The following is a 22,500-nucleotide window of genomic DNA, read 5'->3' as shown; positions in this document are numbered from 1 at the left end:
GGAGGATTCCATTGGAATGAATGCTCATACTATACAGCTGGAGCCAGAGAGATGGACGGACCGGACACACAGCCCTGTGGCTCTACACCAGTAGAGTATACAGTACTACAGCTTGAGCCAGAGAGATGGACGGACCGGACACACAGCCCTGTGGCTCTACACTGCAGTAGAGTATACAGTACTACAGCTGGAGCCAGAGAGATGGACGGACCGGACACACAGCCCTGTGGCTCTACACCAGTAGAGGGTATTTCTATTTGTTTGATTAAAATTAAAATGTTCTAAAACAGAAACCTGAATCAAATTCAAATTGATTACACCTTTTTTTTGCAGTTTTTGACTATACATTTCGGTCAAAATGTCTGTAATAATAGGTTGTCTAGGAACCACCACAACAATCGGACATTGGTCGGTTGGGCCCTAGAAGATAAAAGGCCTGTCCTCCTTAAACCAGGCCGGTCACGTGAATTCACATTTTCACATCTCTTCTCGACACACGAAATTCATTGAGATTTCGTGTGGTTTTGTGTGTGCCATGGTTTACCAGGCTATGTCCTCCTCAAACAATCACCATTTATACACACTGAACTGTGAGATTTGCACACACACTCACACTCACACACACACGCACACGCACGCGCAAACACACAGCTACTGGAGTTGTTGATGTGTAAACTTCACAGGCTGCAGCAACAGCCACACCACACCCAGCCAGGAGCTGATCAGCAGCCAGCAACACTACATGTTTTAGCTCTCATTTATTTTACTGATTTTTCCGCTGGCAACGCGTGCTGCCCACACAGCTAAACTGGCAGTCTCCTTGCGTGTGTGTGTGTGTGTGTGCGTGCGTGCGTGCGTGCGTGCGTGCGTGCGTGCGTGCGTGCGTGCGTGCATATTTTCTTTATGAGCAGAGAGAGACTGATTGAAACATTGTGTGTGGTTTTGTGCTGACAATGAGATGTTAATTAGGTTGGTGCCAGAGGTCTCAGGCAGGCAGGCAGCCCTGTACCAGCTCACACTAGAGGCGTTTTATTTAACCATATGCAACCTGAAACGAGCTGGAAATAAAACAACCTGGCAATCAATCATTCCATCTTTGTTGGAAGCGGCCGATCCAGAACTGCTACTCACAACACACTGACCACCAAACCAACACATCTCCACACACGTACATGTACAGTACACAACTACACAAACAATCATACATACACACATATACAAAAGAAGGTGCATGCACACAGGCGTGTGGATAAAACACACACATGCTGTGCACGTGTACAGTAAATACATAAATACAGTAAATGCATAGCACACAGGCAAACACAGACACTGTACCAGTAAGACGCCTGGGGGCGAGAAGCGTGCACGCATCTGCCTGGGTGACAGCAGACTGCTGGGCGAGCTCTGGCGCTTTGGCATGGGGGTCAGATCAATATATGGAATTCATTCTGTACTGGCCATATATGGAGCGTCTCTTGAGTGTACAGGGTTTGATGAGGTCAGATCAATATATGGAATGTTAGAACAGGTCAGCTCCATATATGGAGATCTAAGGGTGGCAGCGGGGGCAGTGTCTTGAGTGTAGAGGGTTTGATGAGGGCCCAGATCGGGCCTTAATTGTCGGGCTTGTTGAGAACTCTAGTTTTCGCCGGCTGCCAGGCGCGGCTGCACTAATAACTTTGGGGCAGGTCTGTCTAGAGTTTGAATGGACAGGTATCAGTCAAAAGGGAGACATCGAAGAGGAAGGCTGGATGGGGAAGGATCAACATATGGAATGTCAGAACAGGTCAGCTCCATTATGGACATCTAAGGGTTTGAGGTTTGAGGTGAGATGTAGAGTTGCTGGCCAATATTGATGACATCAGGGATCTCCATATATGGGCTTAATATTGATGACATCACGTGATGTCACAAGGCATGACCATAATACTGTATGGGGCGTGACTGACTGACTGACGGATGGGAAATGCACGTAGCAGATCTACAACCTTAAACCGTGTCGCTTCGAGCTTGCAGATCTGCTACTTTCGATGCTGTTGTTTTGTGTGACGCTGTAGTATGATCAAGTATAGGGCAGCAGTTTACCAAAAGAAAGAGTTAAAAAATGGAGATAAGAGATTTCTGTAAGACATACATGCAGCGATATACATGCAAGCCTGCGTACGCACACATGCGCATACACACACTCACACACACACTCACACACACTCTGCAGGCTCTTCCCTTATCTCATGCCTCAAATAAACACCTCATTCATTCACACTCCCTTGGCTCTTCTCTTTCATTTACCCGTTCCTAGGAGCAGAACGTGCGTGGGAGAGACAATTCACACACACACACACACACACACACACACACACACACACACACACACACACACACACACACACACACACACACACACACACACACACAGAGGCACACGCATGCTCTCTCTCTCTCTCTCTCTCTCTCTCACACACACACACACATACACACACACACACACACACACACACACACACACACACACACACACACACACACACACACACACACACACACACACACACACACACACATGCTCTCTCTCTGTCTCTCTCTCTCTCACACACACACACACACACACACACACACACACACACACACACACACACACACACACACACACACACACACGCCAACACGCACGCACACACACAGCCAAACAACAAAGGACAGTCTCGACACTCTCCCTGTCTCTCATCGCTCCAGAGGAAATGACTTTCTCACCACAATCCCGACAATTATGTCCCTTTCATAACATTCTCAGCATAACTCCTCTCTCTCCAAAATGACATGTCACAGGAGAACATTAAAAGGCAGGCGGCTCTGAAAATAGAAGCTCCGAGTAGTGGAGAGAGGAATGCCTCTATATCTATATCTATAGCGATGAGAAACTGGCCGTCCTGTCTGGGTCGGCGACACTGTGACACACGCCGAGGCGAGCTCTCCGCGGGTTTGTAGCCTACGGTACGATACGGTTGGCAGCCTACGGTACGGTACGGTACGGGAGGACCCGACTGTTTCAGCAACACTTAGAACGAGAACGTTATGGAACAAAGACAATTGACTCACTTAACGTCCTCATGATGCAATCATAGCGGAGCCGCTGTCTCTCTGCTCAGGCTGAAGAGCACTCTCCATCACTTCACAGTTCAGTACGGTACAGTACAGTAGAGTATATACAGTACATCTGATGTCCCGTCAATCCACGCTCCTCTCTCTCTCTCTCTCTCTCTCTCTCTCTCTCTCTCTCTCTCTCTCTCTCTTTCCTGGCCTGCAGGTTTTTCTCTTGCCCTCTAATTTCCTCTCGCACTCCCTTCTTCTCCTTCTCACTTTCTGCTGCTTTACAATTCACATGTGCTCTCTCTCTCTTCCTCTCTCTCTGTCTGTCTGTCTGTCTCTCTCTCTCTCTCTGTGGTGTGAGACTGTTCTTGTTTTTCGATCTCTTAAGAGGTCATCCCTATTTCTATCCCCTGTTTAAAAGCGTTATTTATTCTATATTAACCAAATTAAGAAGTAATTTATCCGCTTTTGATTAATCGTGTTAATCAATGTTTATGTTTATACTTACTTACACTTACACAATGTTGTAAAATCATAAAATTGTGCATATACATTAAGTAATAATAATCTCTCAGTCTGTACCTTTCTCTCTTACCTTTGTTCTGTTAACGTCCTGAAATCAATCTTCTCCAAGCTTTCTTTCTCTCTCCCTCCCTATCTCTCTCACACATACTATACCCTCTCTCTCCCCCCCCCTTCTCTCTCTCCCTCTCTCTCTCCCCCCCTTCTCTCTCTCTCTCTCTCTCTCTCTCTCTCTCTCTCTCTCTCTTTCTCTCTGAGATTCTAAAGAATAAAGTCATCCCTCCCTCCCCATCCTCCTCCTCCTCCTCTTCCTCTGTGTCTCTGCATCATCCTGTGTGTTATCCAGATATCAGTGAGGGTCTCTCCATCCACACATCATCATGTCTCTCTGCTTGTCTCATCTGTTCCTCTGAACTACCACTACTTGCTCTCAGCTGTTTCCATCTGCCATGACCTCAGACACTCCCACTGAAGAAGCGTCAGCAGCATGCAGTGACATCCAGCTGTCTCTGGGGGGCGCCACAGGACGCGCCTGGGTGCACGCCTGCCTTGCTGGGGTGACAAATACCAGCGCTCCTGTCACAACAAAAACAATAATAGCCTAGAGAGCAGTGTTTATCTGACGTTTTCACGTCAAGGACCCCCAAATATATAATGTGTTTGGCTGTGGACCCCCCATCTCAAAAAATGTGTTGTGCCAGGGACCTCCAGAAGCAATGTCAAAATGCCACGCTATATGAGCTTGCTACAATGTCAGCTGATTCCAGCTCTGTTAGGCTGGGCTAGTCAAGGACACTCTGACCTACTAGGCTTCTTGCAAATGGCTGACAGTAAAGTGTGTGTATGTCAGCACGCACGCACGCACGCACGCACGCACGCACGCACGCACGCACGCACGCACGCACGCACGCACGCACGCACGCACAACAGTCAGACAGACAGACAGACCTTGGAATGCCCAGGTTATTAGTAACTAATTAGTAATTAGAGTGCTCCCATATCCTCTTCAGTCCTGTCTCTGTGTCCTCCAGCTATAAAGCAGTCAGTGAGTTTCATCACATTTCGCCCAGGCTGTTCAACTGCTTGATTTCAGTTGGTCTATAGAAGCAGATCGATAATGTCAATTGATATTTTCAGCTAAAGCTTTCCCCCACAATAACGAAAAATACTAGCATCAGTGCCGGAGTGCTACAGTAATGTTTTAGCCCCCCGGGCCCTTACGGCCACACGGCAAGCCGCGCAGGGGCGGAATTGTTTTGGCCGAAAATGTTTTGGAGGAGCGTCAAAATGACCCTAATAAAACAAAATGGAGCTCATAGCTGAAGTTCAGGAGCAGGACCACACCTCCAACGCAGCTACCTCCACCTCCAATCAGTTCGCCTCTGCCCATATATAAAAGCCCAACCAACCCACGGTTCTCCCTATATGTGACCAGGTCTAGCAAAATGGTCCTCATCTCGCCTATAATGAAAAGGCAGAACATCTAAAATAAATGAAAATAAACTTCATATTAACACAGTTTGAATGTTGAAGAAGGTTTTCATTCCAACAGATTATTGATTTGGGCAAATTAAATGTATACATTTATAAGTCAAAGTAGGCTAGCCAGCTCTAGGTGTTGAAATGTTGTGAACATTCAAAGGGGATTTTCTCAGCTTTGGGTAAAACGGCACAATCATTTTAAAATGGTCATCTCCTTAAAATATTTTCCAATTTCATTGAATGATACATCATATGAAAGCTTACATTCTGTACTTTAATACTCTGTAAAAAAAATTACTCTGGTCGAGATGAGGGCCTATTTGCCAGACCCGGTCACATATGTTCTCACTTTTTACAAGTCCCTAAGGGGGGTTTGTCGTGCCCGGGAGCTACGGCGGATCCCGAAGCCTCCCCACCTCAGTTTAAATGACCCGGTGGCCAGATGACCCTGAAGCCTCCCCACCTCAGTTTAAATGACACGATGGCCAGATAATCTTCGTTCTGTTCATCATTTGTTTCCTTCATCGTTTCATGCATTCTTCTTTTCTTTAATAAAATCTGTTAAACGTCCTCATTTGGTGGTGTGTTCCTTGATAGTGAAATATACAATAACTAAACATAAATCTCACTTGAATTGGATTGCAATACTTTACATACTTTACAAAGCCCTGAGGCGACCTGCCTTTTCCTCCCAATACTTCCACCAGTGAGTGACGTCAGTGGGTTAGGGAGCGCTCGCCGTGTTCATTTGGACTATTCTGTGCCTATCGGGTTGCAACACGGACGTCGCTGAGTCGGCTCAAGTGAACTTCGCAACGTTCGACACGGCAACCTGCTCGCTTGGTGGCGTCTCTCGTGGCTCAAGTTGGCTTGAGACGCCGCGCGTCCGTCGCGGTCTAGTAGGTCTAGCGGTCTAGCGCTTCCTAACCCACTGACATCACTCACTGGTCAAAGTATTGGGAGGAAGAGACACTTTGCAGCCCTGAGGGACTCCGCTTAACCATATTGGGTTTCAAGTGGTTAATTGTGGCAAGACCTCCTGCTTCAATAGACATACTGTAGGGTACATGCATTAGGAAGCACGGATGTGTGTGTGTCTTTGTGTGTGTGTGTGTGTGTGTGTGTGTGTGTGTGTGTGTGTGTGTGTGTGTGCGTGCGTGCGTGCGTGCGTGCGTGCGTGCGTGCGTGCGTGCGTGCGTGCGTGCGTGCGTGCGTGCGTGCGTGCGTGTGCGCGTGTGTCCGACCTCCCGTCGCCAAAGGAACACAAGGCACCTATTCATCTGTGGTGAATTTAATCAAGAGATTAATTGGTACACAAACACGGCATTAAGCTTGCCTCGCAACTCACAACCACACAGACAGGGGGCGCTAATCCACCCAGCAGCCTCCCCTTCCCTGTAGAAAGGCCTGGCGCCTTTCTACAGTGTGCTCCCTGCAGAGCAGCTTGTATGACAGCAGCCAGCAGGCCATCTCACACAATAGAAGGGAAGTGTGTGTGTGTGCGTGCGCACGTGTGTGTGTGTGTGTACTTTAATTACACACACTTGTACATCGGCTATTTTGGGTGCTAGACACCGGCAGGCAATTAATTAAACCCAGCCTTGACTAAAGAAATGTAATTTATGAAAATGACCATCCTAAAATGATGATGTCCTCACAAGTATAGTGTTGAGTTAGGATGTGACTGTGTGTGTGTGCGTTTGCGTGCGTGCGTGCGTGCGTGCGTGCGTGCGTGCGTGCGTTTGCGTGCATGTGTGTGTGTGTGTGTGTGTGATTGGTGCCACGCCATGTGGCGGTGCATGGGAATGTCGGGGGGTTGGGGGGGGAGGTAATAATAAAGTAATCCATTACATAATGCGGGTGCCAGATTACATAACAATGGATTGCTGCTCTCAAAGTCCTTAGAAGTCTGTCCATGAAAAAGTATGTGTGCCCCGTCGTCGTCTCGCCCTCCTCCCTCTCTCTCCATCTTTCATTTCCTCTGCTTTTATCACAGGCCAGGAGGAGACCAATAAACCTTGACTCTCTCTCTCTCTCTCTCTCTCTCTCTGTCTCTCTCTCTCTCTCTCTCTCTCTGTCTCTCTGTCTCTCTCTCTCTCTCTCTCTCTGTCTCTCTCTCTCTGTCTCTCGCTCTCTCTATCTCTGTCTCTCTCTCTCTCTCTCTCTCTCTCTCTCTCTCGCTCTCTCTCTCTCTCTCTCTCTCGCTCGCCGTCAGGCCTCTTATCTCACCAGTGGTGGAAAGTAACTAAGTACATTTACTTAAGTATGCTGTACTTGAGGTTTTTGTACCTTTTCTTGAGTATTTCCAATCTCCAAAAGTACTTTTTACTTCTACTGTACACTACATCTCAGATCCAAATGTCGTACTTTGTTTTTTGCTCCATTACATGTATTTGAAAACTTTAGTTACTATAGTTACTTTGTAGATGTTGATTATTATTAGGAAACATACATTGACCACTTTAACCCTATATACATTTCGGATCTTTGTACATTTTATCCATTTGAAAACTTTCTGCATAATGAGTCATTTCTGATGGTACATTTTGATACCAATACTTTTACTCAAGTACTTTTACTTAAGTAAACAAAAGTACAGTTAGTATTTTTTCCACCACTGCCTCTCTCTGCTGTTGTGTCTGTCACACATATTGCGCCTCAAGGTCACATTAAAACAACAGCCAGGCTCTGCATCACATCATTTCCTGTCCTGGCCTGCAGGCTTTCTCACAGGCGCTCAACACCAGGAACTGGGAACAGGAAGGAACATTTCCTGGACTTTATTGACGTGGCAAATAATGGGAGTCGACCGGAGAAGAGCCGAGACTGATTTATTGAAACTCTTGTCATATACGGGTGACGGAGTCGACCGGAGAAGAGCCGAGACTGATTTATTCAAACTCTTGTCATATACGGGTGACGGTGTCGACCGGAGAAGAGCCGAGACTGATTTATTCAAACTCTTGTCATATACGGGTGACGGAGTCGACCGGAGAAGAGCCGAGACCGATTTATTGAAACTCTTGTCATATACGGGTGACGGAGTCGACCGGAGAAGAGCCGAGACTGATTTATTGAAACTCTTGTCATATACGGGTGACAGAGTCGACCGGAGAAGAGCCGAGACTGATGTATTGAAACTCTTGTCATATACGGGTGACGGAGTCGACCGGAGAAGAGCCGAGACTGATTTATTGAAACTCTTGTCATATACGGGTGACGGTGTCGACCGGAGAAGAGCCGAGACTGATTTATTGAAACTCTTGTCATATACGGGTGACGGAGTCGACCGGAGAAGAGCCGAGACTGATTTATTGAAACTCTTGTCATATACGGGTGACGGAGTCGACCGGAGAAGAGCCGAGACTGATTTATTGAAACTCTTGTCATATACGGGTGACGGAGTCGACCGGAGAAGAGCCGAGACTGATTTATTGAAACTCTTGTCATATACGGGTGACGGTGTCGACCGGAGAAGAGCCGAGACTGATTTATTGAAACTCTTGTCATATACGGGTGACGGTGTCGACCGGAGAAGAGCCGAGACTGATTTATTGAAACTCTTGTCATATACGGGTGACGGAGTCGACCGGAGAAGAGCCGAGACTGATTTATTGAAACTCTTGTCATATACGGGTGACGGTGTCGACCGGAGAAGAGCCGAGACTGATTTATTGAAACTCTTGTCATATACGGGTGACGGAGTCGACCGGAGAAGAGCCGAGACTGATTTATTGAAACTCTTGTCATATACGGGTGACGGTGTCGACCGGAGAAGAGCCGAGACTGATTTAATGGGAGTCGACCGGAGAAGAGCCCAGACTGATTTATTGAAACTCTTGTCATATATGGGTGACGGAGTCGACCGGAGAAGAGCCCAGACTGATTTATTGAAACTCTTGTCATATACGGGTGACGGAGTCGACCGGAGAAGAGCCCAGACTGATTTATTGAAACTCTTGTCATATACGGGTGACGGAGTCGACCGGAGAAGAGCCCAGACTGATTTATTGAAACTCTTGTCATATACGGGTGACGGTGTCGACCGGAGAAGAGCCGAGACTGATTTATTGAAACTCTTGTCATATACGAGTGACGGAGTCGACCGGAGAAGAGCCGAGACTGATGTATTGAAACTCTTGTCATATACGGGTGACGGTGACGCGCGGCCAAAAAATAAATAAATAATACTAATAGCCAAACCGATCAAAAGCACATGCAGCGAGTCAGGATGCCATGCGTTGTGGCCTAGCAGTTTGGGCTATTTTTGGCAAGGGACGGAAATAACGACCGAGTATGAATTAAGCATCGCTGTGGCTAGTTTTGATTTGATTCGATTTTTGATTTGATTTATTAGAAATGCAATAAAACCACAGGGTTACAGCAGTTTGAGGATAACATAAAGTCCTTGGACTTATTTCCATTGCGGTCCTCTGTAATGTAATGTGTTTTTAACTAATTAACTGTTGCTTGCACAACAGTTAATACGTTAGAAATACATACAATACAAAACCAATAGACAGTAACACATACAGTATACATGCATCTTATACAAAGACCTCCGCTTTGGACCCCACTTTGGGAACCACTGGTGTGGTTCTGGACCTCAGAGGTTTTGGTCTGAGCCATGGTGGGACATTTTGCTCCTCTGAAGGTTAAGACCCGAGGGCTCATTAAAAAAGATTCTTCTAAATCAGTAAACAGATTTCTGAAAAAAAAAAAAAAAAGTTCCAGGGACACCCGGAAAAATGTTCGCTTCAAAAACATTATATTCAAATGTGCGGCAGAAAGTGACACGCTATGAATTTGTATATCTGCTCATTTTGAAAAGCCAAATATGGTTAAAGTGGTTAAAATGATTGTGCTGCTATAGTAACTAAGTTCTAAAATGACTCACAGATGCTTACCCGGATTGAATGGGTTGACCACATCAAGCCTGGCATCTTTCATTCATCAATATAGGCAAAACAATGTTCAAAAACATGTCAGGAATTCAGTGTTATAATTACAAGTAAAAGTCCGGTATTCAAAATATACATTAGTAAAAGTATAAAAATACCAAAAGTAGAAAGTACTCTTTATGCAGAATGTTCCATTTCAAGTTTTCAAATGTATAAACATCTTATGAAAATAGCCGATCTACAAGCTCACAATGCGTTGCATATAGTGACGCATTGTGAGCTTGTAGATCAGATCTGCTATTTTCAAATGGCTGAAATGCATATAGGGCTGAAGTGGTTAATTGCGACCGCAGGCCGCATTTACTATGAAAACATGCATTTCCCGTTGGTTGGTTGGTCCGTCACCCTCGTGTAATCACGTGACATCGCGTGACATCATCAGGGATGGAGAACCCTGATGACATCAATATTAAGTCCATATATGGGAATGCCCATATGGAGATCCCTGATGTCATCAATATTGGCCAGCATCTCTACATCTGACTTTAAACATCAAGCCCTTAGATCTCCATATATGGAGCTGACCTGTTCTGACATTCCATATGTTGATCCTTCCCCATCCATCCTTCCCCTTCGATGTCTCCATTTTGACTGATACCTGTCCATATAAACTCTAGACAGGCCTGCCCCAAAGTTATTAGTGCAGCCGCACCGGGCACCCGGCGAAAACTAGAGTTCTCAACAGGCCCGAAAATGAAGGCCCGGCCCTACCTGGGCCCTCATCAAACCCTGTACACTCAAGACACTGCCCCCGCTGCCACCCTTAGATCTTCATATATGGAGCAGACCTGTTCTGAACTTCTGACAATCCATATGTTGACCTGACCACATCAAACCCTGTACACTCAAGACACGCTCTATATATGGCCAGTACAGAATTCATTCCATATGTTGATCTCACCCCCCATGGCAAAGTGCCAGCGCTCGCCCAGCAGTCTGCTGTCACCAAGGCGGATGCGTGCACGCTAACTCGCCCTCAGGCATCTTACTGGTGTATATTTACAATTAAAATCTACAAAGTATAGTAACTTAAGTGTTCAAATAAATGTAGTGGAGTAAAAGTACAATAATTAGATCCGAGATGTAGTGGAGTAGAAGTAAAAGTATTGGAAATTGGAAATACTCAAGTAAAGTACAAATACCTCAAAATTGTACTAAGTAAATGTAATTAGATAATTTCCATCCAGTGTTCAAGAAATGTAAAACATTTCAAAACTTTTACACAACGTAAAAAACAAATACCAAAGTACTCATGTGAGGTTTTCGATCAGCTATTTTCGCTATGTGTTGTTGTTGTTGTATGACAAAGTGGATAGGTTGATAAAACGGTGCTCACACAACCTACATGAAGAACTACACACACAGACACACACACACACACACACACACACACACACACACACACACACACACACACACACACACACACACACACACACACAGTCACACACACACACACACACACAGAGAGAGAGAGAGAGAGAGCGAGAGAGAGAGTCTGGACCGCGGCCATATTCCCACACACGCTAAAGCACTTAGTCCAGCATCACCATGCATCTGGAGAGAGAGCGAGAGAGAGAGAGAGAGAGAGAGAGAGACAGAGAGAGAGAGAGACAGACAGACAGACAGACAGACAGACAGACAGACAGACAGACAGACAGACAGACAGACAGACAGACAGACAGACAGACAGACAGACAGACAGACAGACAGAGACAGAGAGAGAGAGAGAGAGAGACAGAGAGAGAGACAGAGACAGACAGACAGACAGACAGACAGACAGACAGACAGACAGACAGACAGAGAGGTCAGTGAAAGAAGAAAAGTAGGTAAAATGTCAGGGAAGGAGAGCTGGGGAGGGGGTTGGGGGGGTAGTATATCTCCAGAACACAGGCTGGTATGTCTGTACTGTACTGTGTGGATGGATGATGTAAGGCCCTGGGGAGGAATGCACTGTAAAATAGAATCAGCGCTGGTATGAAGTCAGCGCGGGTTCAAGCAGAGAGCCGTCTGTGCGCGTTATTATGCCCAATTTATGCCGGTGTCTGCCGCCGCACCGCAAACAGCCCATCTGCAGGCTCAGGACGCGTCGCCCTGGCATAAATCGGCGGCTTTTATTGGACATTAAAGGTCAGGGGGGCTGAATCTGAAGCCAATCGGGCCAATCTGCTTATCAGATGCCGAATTCCTTTTTGGAATCCCCTGATCAAATCTTTTTGGGGTAAATAGTGGGCGGATATACACAGTGCAGGGACACAGAGTGAGGGGAAAACGGTTGCTCTGTGAGAAAATCTGTTCTTTTTTTCCCCCTGTGACATTTTCAGCCTTTCAACAGCAACCGGAATGAGTTCAATTACTTAATGATATAATAACATGTCGTTGATCATATGTCACCTTTCAGGATTCAAAACAGCAAATTTAGCATATCGACAAGTTCAGGTAGGTATATGTATGATCACATAGGACGACTGTAGCAGGATCTGGAGTTGAAAAGATTGAGAAGTTGTTGAGTTTAGGCTAATTATTTATCCTAGGATGCCATAATAGCAGATCTGCAACCTTGTTGCAGTGCAATGTGTTCTCAGCTTGTAGATATGCTATTATTTCATTAATGTATTCATGTATTCATTAGAGAATAAGAATAATAGTCCAGGTTAGAGCTTATGAACCCTAACCCTTAGAAGGTGGTGCTGCAGTGATGGAGGCCTAAATGGCATCAAAAACTAATTATGATGCTGTTAAAAAAAACTCAATTTATAAAGCAGATTGAAGAGCAAGTTTATTTGGTACGTAGATAGTTACACTGCTTCCCCAGCAGAGGGTGGTAAAGAGCCAGAGTTCTGCCAACCACTGAGGAATTGAGTTAGGATATCTCTGCTGAGTTTTACTGTATTGCGTGCGTGCGTGCGTGCGTGAGCTGCATTCACTTCACTATGCAGGATTTTAGTCATGTTCATCAGAGAGAGAGAGAGAGAGAGAGAGAGAGAGAGAGAGAGAGAGAGGACACTAAACAAGGATGTGTATCACTCACTGGTCTCTATCAAAATTGGCCTGGAAAGAAGACATCATGTGCAGTATCTTTCTATCAGGAGACCACACTAAGGGGAGGTAAATGTAAAGTAGCTAAACTGCACTGCAGTGGTTTGTTCCCCTGTTCTGTAAAAAAAAAAAAGCACCAAGTGGGTGGGGGAGGGGAGGGGAGGAGAAGAGAGGAGAGGGGAGGGGAGGGGAGGGGAGGGGAGGGGAGGAGAGGAGAGGGGAGGGCAGGGGAGGGGAGGGGAGGGGAGGGGATGGGAGGGCAGGGCAGGGCAGGGGAGGGGAGGGGAGGGATGTGTTCTGTGACAACATGATAATCAGTTTATGTGCTGGATCACATTGGCATTCCACAGCTGTTGGGCCTCACATGGAGTCTGATGAGGACATTTAACCACATGAACCCATACGCATACCCATACTGTAGGGCAGTGGTTCCCAAAGTGGGGACCGGGGACCCCCAGGGGTCCTTGAGGGAGTCCCAGGGGGTCCCCAGCTAAATGATAGACCCTGACGGACCCTTATTGGGTCTGTAACTCTGAGTGTACAAATGGAACCAAATGGATTGGTTCCATACACTCTCAGAATTGATTTTACAATATAAATTGAGGATCCCAGAGATAGAAATGCCATTAAATGGGGGTCCGTAGACTAATGCTTGTCAAACTGGGGACTGAAATTAAACGGGTTGAGAATCACTGCTAGAGCCGTAACAATCTTCTCTTATGGGGGTCCCTGGCATACCTTTTCAAATTGGGGTCCGTGGGCTAGATAGTGTCAATTTGGGGGTCCTTGACATGAACAAGTTTGGGAACCACTGTTGTAGGGCTGCCACCGTTACAACATGGACGTTGGCCATGACTTGTCATACAGATAATTGCGCTTGGCGAACTAATTGGGGTTTTGGGCGTTTTGGGCGTTGAACATGGAAACGTGTGAATAAAGAATTTCCGTTTGGCTTTCAGACGTCATAATCAAATAACTGAACATTACTGACAAACGAACGGAACTAGCAGATCTACACGCTTACAACGTGTTATGAAGAGACGTACTGACGAGTATTGACAGCTTGTAGATCTACAATTTCTACTATTTTTGGAAAATGTATGAAAATGTACAAAGCCCTGGGGAACTCCTCCGGTCAATGAAGTTCAGGGTTGGGTCACTGAGTTCTTCTAAAACGAATCAGCTGGAATATCAATCTGAGTGTGTAGGTGGTGGAATGTGTGTGTGTGTGTGTGTGTGTGTGTGTGTGTGTGTGTGTGTGTGTGCGTGCGTGCGTGCGTGCGTGCGTGCGTGCGTGCGTGCGTGCGTGCGTGCGTGTGACGTTTATGTGAATCATAAACACTAAAATCGCACAGGTAGGAACTTGCTTCTCCATCTACATTCCTCCTCTACTGCTCTCCTTTTCTCCTTCCCTCCTCCTCCCTTCTCTCTCCCTCTCTCTCACTCCCCCTCTCTCTCTCTCTCTCCCTCTCTCTCTCTCTCCCTCCCTCTCTCACTCCCCCTCTTCCTCTCTCTCCCTCTCTCCCTCTCTCTCTCACTCCCCCTCTCTCTCTCCCTCTCTCTCACTCACTCCCCCTCTTTCTCTCCCTCTCTCTCTCTCTCACTCCCCCTCTTTCTCTCTCTCTCTCTCTCTCACTCCCCCTCTTTCTCTCCCTCTCTCTCTCTCTCCCTCTCTCTCACTCCCCCTCTTTCTCTCTCTCTCTCTCTCTCTCTCTCTCACTCCCCCTCTTTCTCTCCCTCTCTCTCTCCCTCTCTCTCACTCACTCCCCCTCTTTCTCTCCCTCTCTCTCTCTCCCTCTCTCTCACTCCCCCTCTTTCTCTCTCTCCCTCTCTCTCACTCCCCCTCTTTCTCTCTCTCCCTCTCTCTCACTCCCCCTATTTATCTCTCTCCCTCTCTCTCTCTCCCCCTCTTTCTCCCCCTCTCCCTCTCTCTCTCTCTCTCTCCCTCTCTCTCTCTCTCCCTCTCTCTCACTCCCCCTCTTTCTCTCTCTCCCTCTCTCTCACTCCCCCTCTTTCTCTCTCTCCCTCTCTCTCACTCCCTCTCTCTCACTCCCCCTCTTTCTCTTCCTCTCTCTCTCTCTCCTCTCTCTCTCTCTCTCTCTCTCTCTCCAGTGTGTCAGATGATGTGAGGTATGTCAGCAGTATGTTTCTAGAAGCAGCAAGTCGTGACATCGCTCTGCGCACACACACAACACAACCTGACACACAACTACACGCAACTACACACAACACAACACAACCTGGCACACAACTACGCACAATACCACACTACTACTACACACAACTACACACAATACCACACAACTACACGCAACTATGCACAATACCACACTACTACTACACACGACTACACACAACACAACCTGGCACACAACTACACACAATACGACACTACTACACACAACACAACACACAATACCAAACAACACAACACCACACACCATAACACACAACAACACACGCTACACTATACAAAATAACAACACTACAACGCACAACATTACAATTAGTGTTGTCAAAAGTCCCTTGAAATGAGCAATGGTTCCTTATATTTGAATCGAAAAGACCTGTCCCACACTATTTTTGGGAGTCAATCAGTGACACACGTCTTACAATTAAGGTCAAAACAGCTCATATTCATATCGTCTCTGTCGGGTGGAAACCTCATACTGTATGTCCACAAAAACTGTGAAAGCATCAGATCGTCAAGCTCAAAAAGGCGCACTTCGTGACGCGTTTCAAGCTTGTGGATCTGCTGCTTTTGATGCGTTTGTGTGACGCTGTAGTATGATCATCACGTAGTGCATTAATTTATTCAAAAATCACACGTGTGAAGCTGTGACGGGCGCTCTTATTATACATCATCATATCATCATCTCATTCCGGCCAATCACAATTTGCGTCCTCACTTTTGTCTTCAATGTTTGTGTTTAACCAAACCCGGAAAGCTGGTCATAGGAGGGGCTATAGCGGCCGCTCAAAAACACAAAAAAATAAATGAATGTGGAGATAATATGTTCTATCCGACAGCAACGATATACTATAATACAGGTTGTTAACCAGTACCCACTTGGACTCAGTAAACTGGACCTGAGTTCAATTGTGTCTGTACTTGGACCGCCTTTTTGTGTGTCTACACCAAACCTCTTTGCCAAATATAGCCACTCTACAAGCTTGTAGATCTTAATTTTTTTGCTAATGTTCCCCCCCAGGCTACAGATGGACCTTGGAGTTCAAGTGGTTCATTTAAAAGTGTGCGGTACCATTGAAAGTACCCTCACCCACTGCACTGCATCACAGCTTGGTATGGAAACTGCACTGCTTTGGAGCTGAAATCATTGCAGAGGGCTCGGCAACCTTTTTGAAATGAAGTGCCATGAATTTCTTGTCATGATAGTCAGTATGACATATTATCAACACTAGACCTGTACGTGCCAGGGAACTTGGGAACCTACTAATACCAAGGGGCCAGTGAGGCTATTCAACGTTGAAGGTCTGGGTCCTAGTGGTAGGAGGAGGGACTACAGGCGGACCCGTGGATTCATGACCGGGAAACCCCGTGCAGCTGGGCTTTAACATTGAGCGCTCGGTTGCATACGTCACCCCGGACCTCAAAGTTGAGGTCCGGAGGAGGGACTTCCGGCAGTCTTCCGGGTGCTTCAAAACGCCACTGAGCAACTTCCACTGACATGAATAGCTGGGGGGGCGGAGCTTCGCACCAGTTCAGTCTCTATCCTTTTATATACTCTATGACTAATACCCGTTGTCAACTTGTCATAGCACCCGTTTTAACTATCTGTCTGTGTCCCACATGGAGATCTCTGTATCTGCCAGTCTGCCTGTGTGTGAAGAGTGCAAACTGACTGTGAAAAGTGGAGTGGTTAAGTAATCAATTTGCAGGTGTGGGGTTGCCATGGCATCTGCCAGTGTGTGAAGAGGGCAAACTGACTGACTGTGCCTGTGGTTAATTAGGCTAATCAATTGTCATGTGTGGGGTTGCCATGGCAATCAATTGGCTGAGGCAGAGGCTGGAAATTGCACAGGTGAGGGGATTTAGGCTGATTAGGCCCACTGGCAGAGCCTGACCAGAGCCTTTTGTGGTGGTTTTGTGGTGGGCACTGCACTCCCTGCGGGGGTGTAGAACGTGTGTGTCGAATATGTGAAAACGGTTCTCGAGTTACGTGCATTACAACCGTACGCACGCACGCAGAGACGTGGCGCATTTATAGTAGGATTAGTATATAGATATTTTAGTATTTCAAAGTGGGCTCACTTACTTCCTGGACTACATGTTGTCTCAGTAAAAAAGCCCTCCCCCTATCCACAGTGCACCAAAGCATTATGGGAATTGTAGTCCAGGAAGGAAGTGAGCCCAGTGTCCATGACATCATGGACACTTTGAAATACTATTACCCACATAAAAACCCCAGGAAAGTGTTTCTTGTCTCCCAAACATCATTAAAATAAGATCTGGTTGCAAAAGGGGTGAAGTGTCCCTTTAAGTTTATTATGTCATATTTAGGTTGTCCATATGCATACTGTAGTTCTACACTAAATCTCTTTTCCAAAAATAGCCGCTCCATAATCTCATTATCCTTTTAGCATTATTGTAGCTCTGTACTTTTTGCAAGGTATTCAATCAACACACACACGCGCGCACGCACGCACGCGCGCGCGTGCGCGCGCACGCACGCACGCACGCACGCACGCACGCACGCACGCACGCACGCACGCACGCACGCACGCACGCACGCACACACACACACACACACACACACACACACACACACACACACACACACACACACACACACACACACACACACACACACACACACACACACACACACACACACACACACCAAGGTGTCCAGTCCAGTGCCTGTGCTGTGATGTTTCCATGACAACCAGGAAGTTCCACTGTCCACTCCCCACTGTAAACACTGGTCATGTGACAGGAAGTAGAGGAAGTTGATGGAATACATAGCTGAGGAGTGGACACACGCGTGCACGCGCACACGCACACACGCACACACGTACACACGTACACACACACACACACACACACACACACACACAAAGTGCTTTTTCTTCAGCATTGTGACAGAAACATGTCTCGAAACTCAAACATAGAGCTTGACCAAGGCTAGATGTTTGAGTCTGAAGCAAATCTGGAATTTGCTTAGACCAGCTTGGTTCTCAAGCCCAGAAAAGAAGATTTGTGTGTAAAAAAGAAATCTAAATTATTGATTAATTTCCAAAAACGGAAGTTGTGATTTGCGCTCGTTCACTGCAATGCAATTTGCGGCATTTTCAAAACAATATCTCTGCCTATAATATATATATATCCCTATTTGGGATATAATTATCCCAAATAGGGACAACAGGTTGAAAGTGGTAAGAAATCAGCTGCATAATTTCCGAGTCAAATAATGGCCCAATATATTGTTTTGACCGATATATCACTCGGGCTCTACTCTCAAACATCAACTCCAAGTGCAGTTGAGGAAAAGCAGCAGGACATGTTGGGGAGTTTTGGAACCCTGTTCCTGTCCTTTTCTTCTAGCCAAAAACACCAAACCAAACATAGCATCTCTAGTCAGGGGGAAAACCTCCTATGTCCAAAAGTCTTACTTTTCAGGATTTAAATTAAAAAAGAGCAAAAGTAGCAGATCTACAAGCTCAAAACGTGCTACTTTTGATGCTTTTGTGTGACGCTGTATAGTATGATCAAGTAAGGAATTCATTTATGCATGGGAAAAATAAATGTAAAAATACAGCAACTATTGCTAAAGAGCATGAATGGATGGAGGGAGATGTCTCTCTCCCACATGAAGTACTGAGGTCTCTCTCCCACATGAAGTACCGAGGTCTCTCTCCCACATGAAGTACTGAGGTCTCTCTCCCACATGAAGTACTGAGGTCTCTCTCCCACATGAAGTACTGAGGTCTCTCTCCCACATGAAGTACCGAGGTCTCTCTCCCACATGAAGTACTGAGGTCTCTCTCCCACATGAAGTACTGAGGTCTCTCTCCCACATGAAGTACTGAGGTCTCTCTCCCACATGAAGTACCGAGGTCTCTCTCTCTCCCACATGAAGTACTGAGGTCTCTCTCCCACATGAAGTACTGAGGTCTCTCTCCCACATGAAGTACCGAGGTCTCTCTCTCTCCCACATGAAGTACCGAGGTCTCTCTCCCACATGAAGTACCGAGGTCTCTCTCCCACATGAAGTACTGAGGTCTCTCTCCCACATGAAGTACTGAGGTCTCTCTCCCACATGAAGTACCGAGGTCTCTCTCCCACATGAAGTACCGAGGTCTCTCTCCACATGAAGTACTGAGGTCTCTCTCCCTCATGAAGTACTGAGGTCTCTCTCCCACATGAAGTACCGAGGTCTCTCTCCCACATGAAGTACTGAGGTCTCTCTCCCACATGAAGTACTGAGGTCTCTCTCCCACATGAAGTACCGAGGTCTCTCTCCCACATGAAGTACCGAGGTCTCTCTCCCACATGAAGTACTGAGGTCTCTCTCCCACATGAAGTACTGAGGTCTCTCTCCCACATGAAGTACTGAGGTCTCTCTCCCACATGAAGTACTGAGGTCTCTCTCCCACATGAAGTACTGAGGTCTCTCTCCCACATGAAGTACTGAGGTCTCTCTCCCACATGAAGTACTGAGGTCCGAAAGCTATTTATCTTGAGCGTTTGCCCTGTGCAAATACAGCCAAGTTGAGCCAACCCAACGCACCCTTCCTCACATGTGACTGTGCAAACACGGTGGAAATAATTAATGGATCTAAAAATTCCATTCATTTGCATTCCATTTATCTGAGTTAGAAGATCTACTGTATACACACAGTATAATTACTTTATATCCATTTCTAGAGACTGTACGTCCTCCCGGTGGGGGCTCCTCACTGGCAGGGGAGCCAGTAGGGTACAACTGTACGTCCTCCCGGTGGGGGCTCCTCACTGGCAGGGGAGCCAGTAGGGTACAACTGTACGTCCTCCCGGTGGGGGCTCCTCACTGGCAGGGGAGCCAGTAGGGTACAACTGTACGTCCTCCCGGTGGGGGCTCCTCACTGGCAGGTGAGCCAGTAGGGTACAACTGTACGTCCTCCCGGTGGGGGCTCCTCACTGGCAGGGGAGCCAGTAGGGTACAACTGTACGTCCTCCCGGTGGGGGCTCCTCACTGGCAGGTGAGCCAGTAGGGTACAACTGTACGTCCTCCCGGTGGGGGCTCCTCACTGGCAGGGGAGCCAGTAGGGTACAATATCAGTGGCACTGGCAATACAGAAATGTGTGTGGAGAAATGATTTGGAATAACGACTAATGTCGGAGAGAAAAAAGTAAAGTAAAACATAATTGGATATTGGCTACAGTTCTTACCACTGAGCTAATATAGTCTGCCTGCTTGCTCAGGGGATACATTGAATGCTGACCATCCATCCAGTCACAATTCGTGTCAGATCCTATAGGTGAGACTCGTGTCAGATCCTGTGTCTGAGACTCGATCTAAATGTTTCAACAGAAGAGCACGGAGATAAAACAACCACCCAAATTGTATAATATGAGTTATATTAGCAAAATCTACGATACAGAATGGACAAAATTTAGTTGCATTCATAAAAAAGGTTTTAATAAATATTATAATTGAACTTTTACACTAAACTAAATGAGACACAGGACACACACATACTAAAACAGCAACGCAAACCTCTCGAACAGGTCCGATAACGACACAAAACCAGACAAATTATGACCGCTTCTCAGCCCTCCGCACCACAACCACCCCTCTGTGGTGGTAGTGGTGGGGGGGGTGGGGGGGGTTAACAGGTTAGATCCCCCAGCACAGCACGGCACAGCACAGCACGGCACAGCACAGCACAGCACAGCAGCCACGTGTCCCACCAAGATGAGACCAAATGAGGCAAAGGACCTTATCTGATCCCCTCCCACTGCCGCTCCCCTTCCCTTCCCCTCCCATTCTGATGACAGCTTTCCTTCCCTTTCCGATGACAGCTTCCACTCAGAACTGATTGCCGCGTAATGGAGAACAATAAATCTGACCTCTCTGCAGCTTGTTGAGCAGCACCTGTCGGCCGATGATGCGTGACAGCCGCAGGGCCGAGCGCCTCCGCGGCGTGTCGCCCAGCCTCAGGTAGTGGTCCTGTCCGTCGGGGGTCATGACCTCCAGACAGGCCCCCTCGCTCGTCGTCGAGCCGTCGCACTCTGAGTCGTCGCTGCCGGTTTGCGGTGCACCCCGTCCGTCGGGGGTCTCCACCGCCCCCTCGCCGCCGTTCCACCAGTCACCGGCCACCGCCACGTCTGTGCGGCCAGTGACACTCCCCCCGGCACAGTCCGCCGCCCTCGCGGCGAGGCGGTTCCCCCGAGCATTGTCCGGACTGCCGGCCGGTAGCGCTGCTGTCGCGTCCGGAGGCTCTTCCTCGCCCCCCGCTGTGTTTACGCTCCAGGCAGCGATGCCTGCGGACGGACCAACAATGTCTTCGCTTCCTGTAGTGTCGACCTTGCGGCCGTCCACCGCCTCCATCTTGGCTCTTTTTGGATCTGTTTCCGTCTCGGTCTGTGCTGCTTGTGTGTACGCGACTACTCCTGCTCTACACTCTCTCTCTGTCTCTTTCCTCACAGCCTCTTATAGTTGTTGGTTCTCGCTCGCCCTCCCTCAGCATTCCTGCTCTCTCGACAACATGCCCTCACTGGAAGCCAAAAGAGTCTCTCCACCCTCAGCCCTTCCTCTTCTCCTCCTCTCTCTCCTCTCTGGTGCCGTATAGTCAAAACGTGCGCTCTCCAGGCTGACACAATAAACACGCACACACGCGCGCGCCCGCACGCTCACGCACACGCACACGCACACACACACACACACACACACACACACACACAACAGTACCTGACACTCACCAAAGTGACGTCATTGCACATGCCCGACACACACACACACACACACACACACACACACACACACACACACACACACACACACACACACACCCATAAACATGCGCTCTTTTCATCTGAGACTCACAAACTTTGGCTTCCACCACAACAGCATTTCCTTTGGTCACATGACCCTGCAGGCTGGCCAATCAATGGCATGATATCGGTGGGAACATTGGCCCGGGTGCTTGAACTTCCATAAAGGTCACTCATAACTACTACAGCTACTACAGCTACTACAGCTACTACGTGCGTGCGTGCGTGCGTGCGTGCGTGCGTGCGTGCGTGCGTGCGTGCGTGCGTGCGTGCGTGCGTGCGTGCGTGCGTATTTACATGTGGGCAGAAATACTCATGTGACATGACCGTGTGTATTTGATTGTACATTAATCTGTGTATGTGTGCGAGTGCATGTTTGTTAGCGTGTGGGAGGTTCCACACACACACACA

At 47.4% G+C, this 22,500-nt stretch overlaps 1 protein-coding gene across 1 annotated transcript in view; it reads right to left on the bottom strand.

Moving 5' to 3' along the window:
- The window catches only part of LOC306927684 (stAR-related lipid transfer protein 13-like), a 48,400-nt gene extending 26,697 nt beyond the window's left edge, over window positions 1-21,703 (bottom strand). Inside the window, 1 exon segment of the mRNA XM_079507510.1 lies at window positions 21,166-21,703. Within this exon segment, the coding sequence (XP_079363636.1) occupies window positions 21,166-21,646 (481 nt within the window). The 5' untranslated portion in view covers window positions 21,647-21,703.
- Between the last annotated feature and the right edge of the window lie 797 nt (window positions 21,704-22,500).

Source organism: Electrona antarctica (genome assembly GCF_951216825.1).
Source record: "Electrona antarctica genome assembly, chromosome: 8".
Lineage (NCBI taxonomy): Eukaryota > Metazoa > Chordata > Actinopteri > Myctophiformes > Myctophidae > Electrona > Electrona antarctica.
Note: the sequence above shows the minus strand (reverse complement) of the source record. Positions and strands in the feature narration are given on the sequence as shown.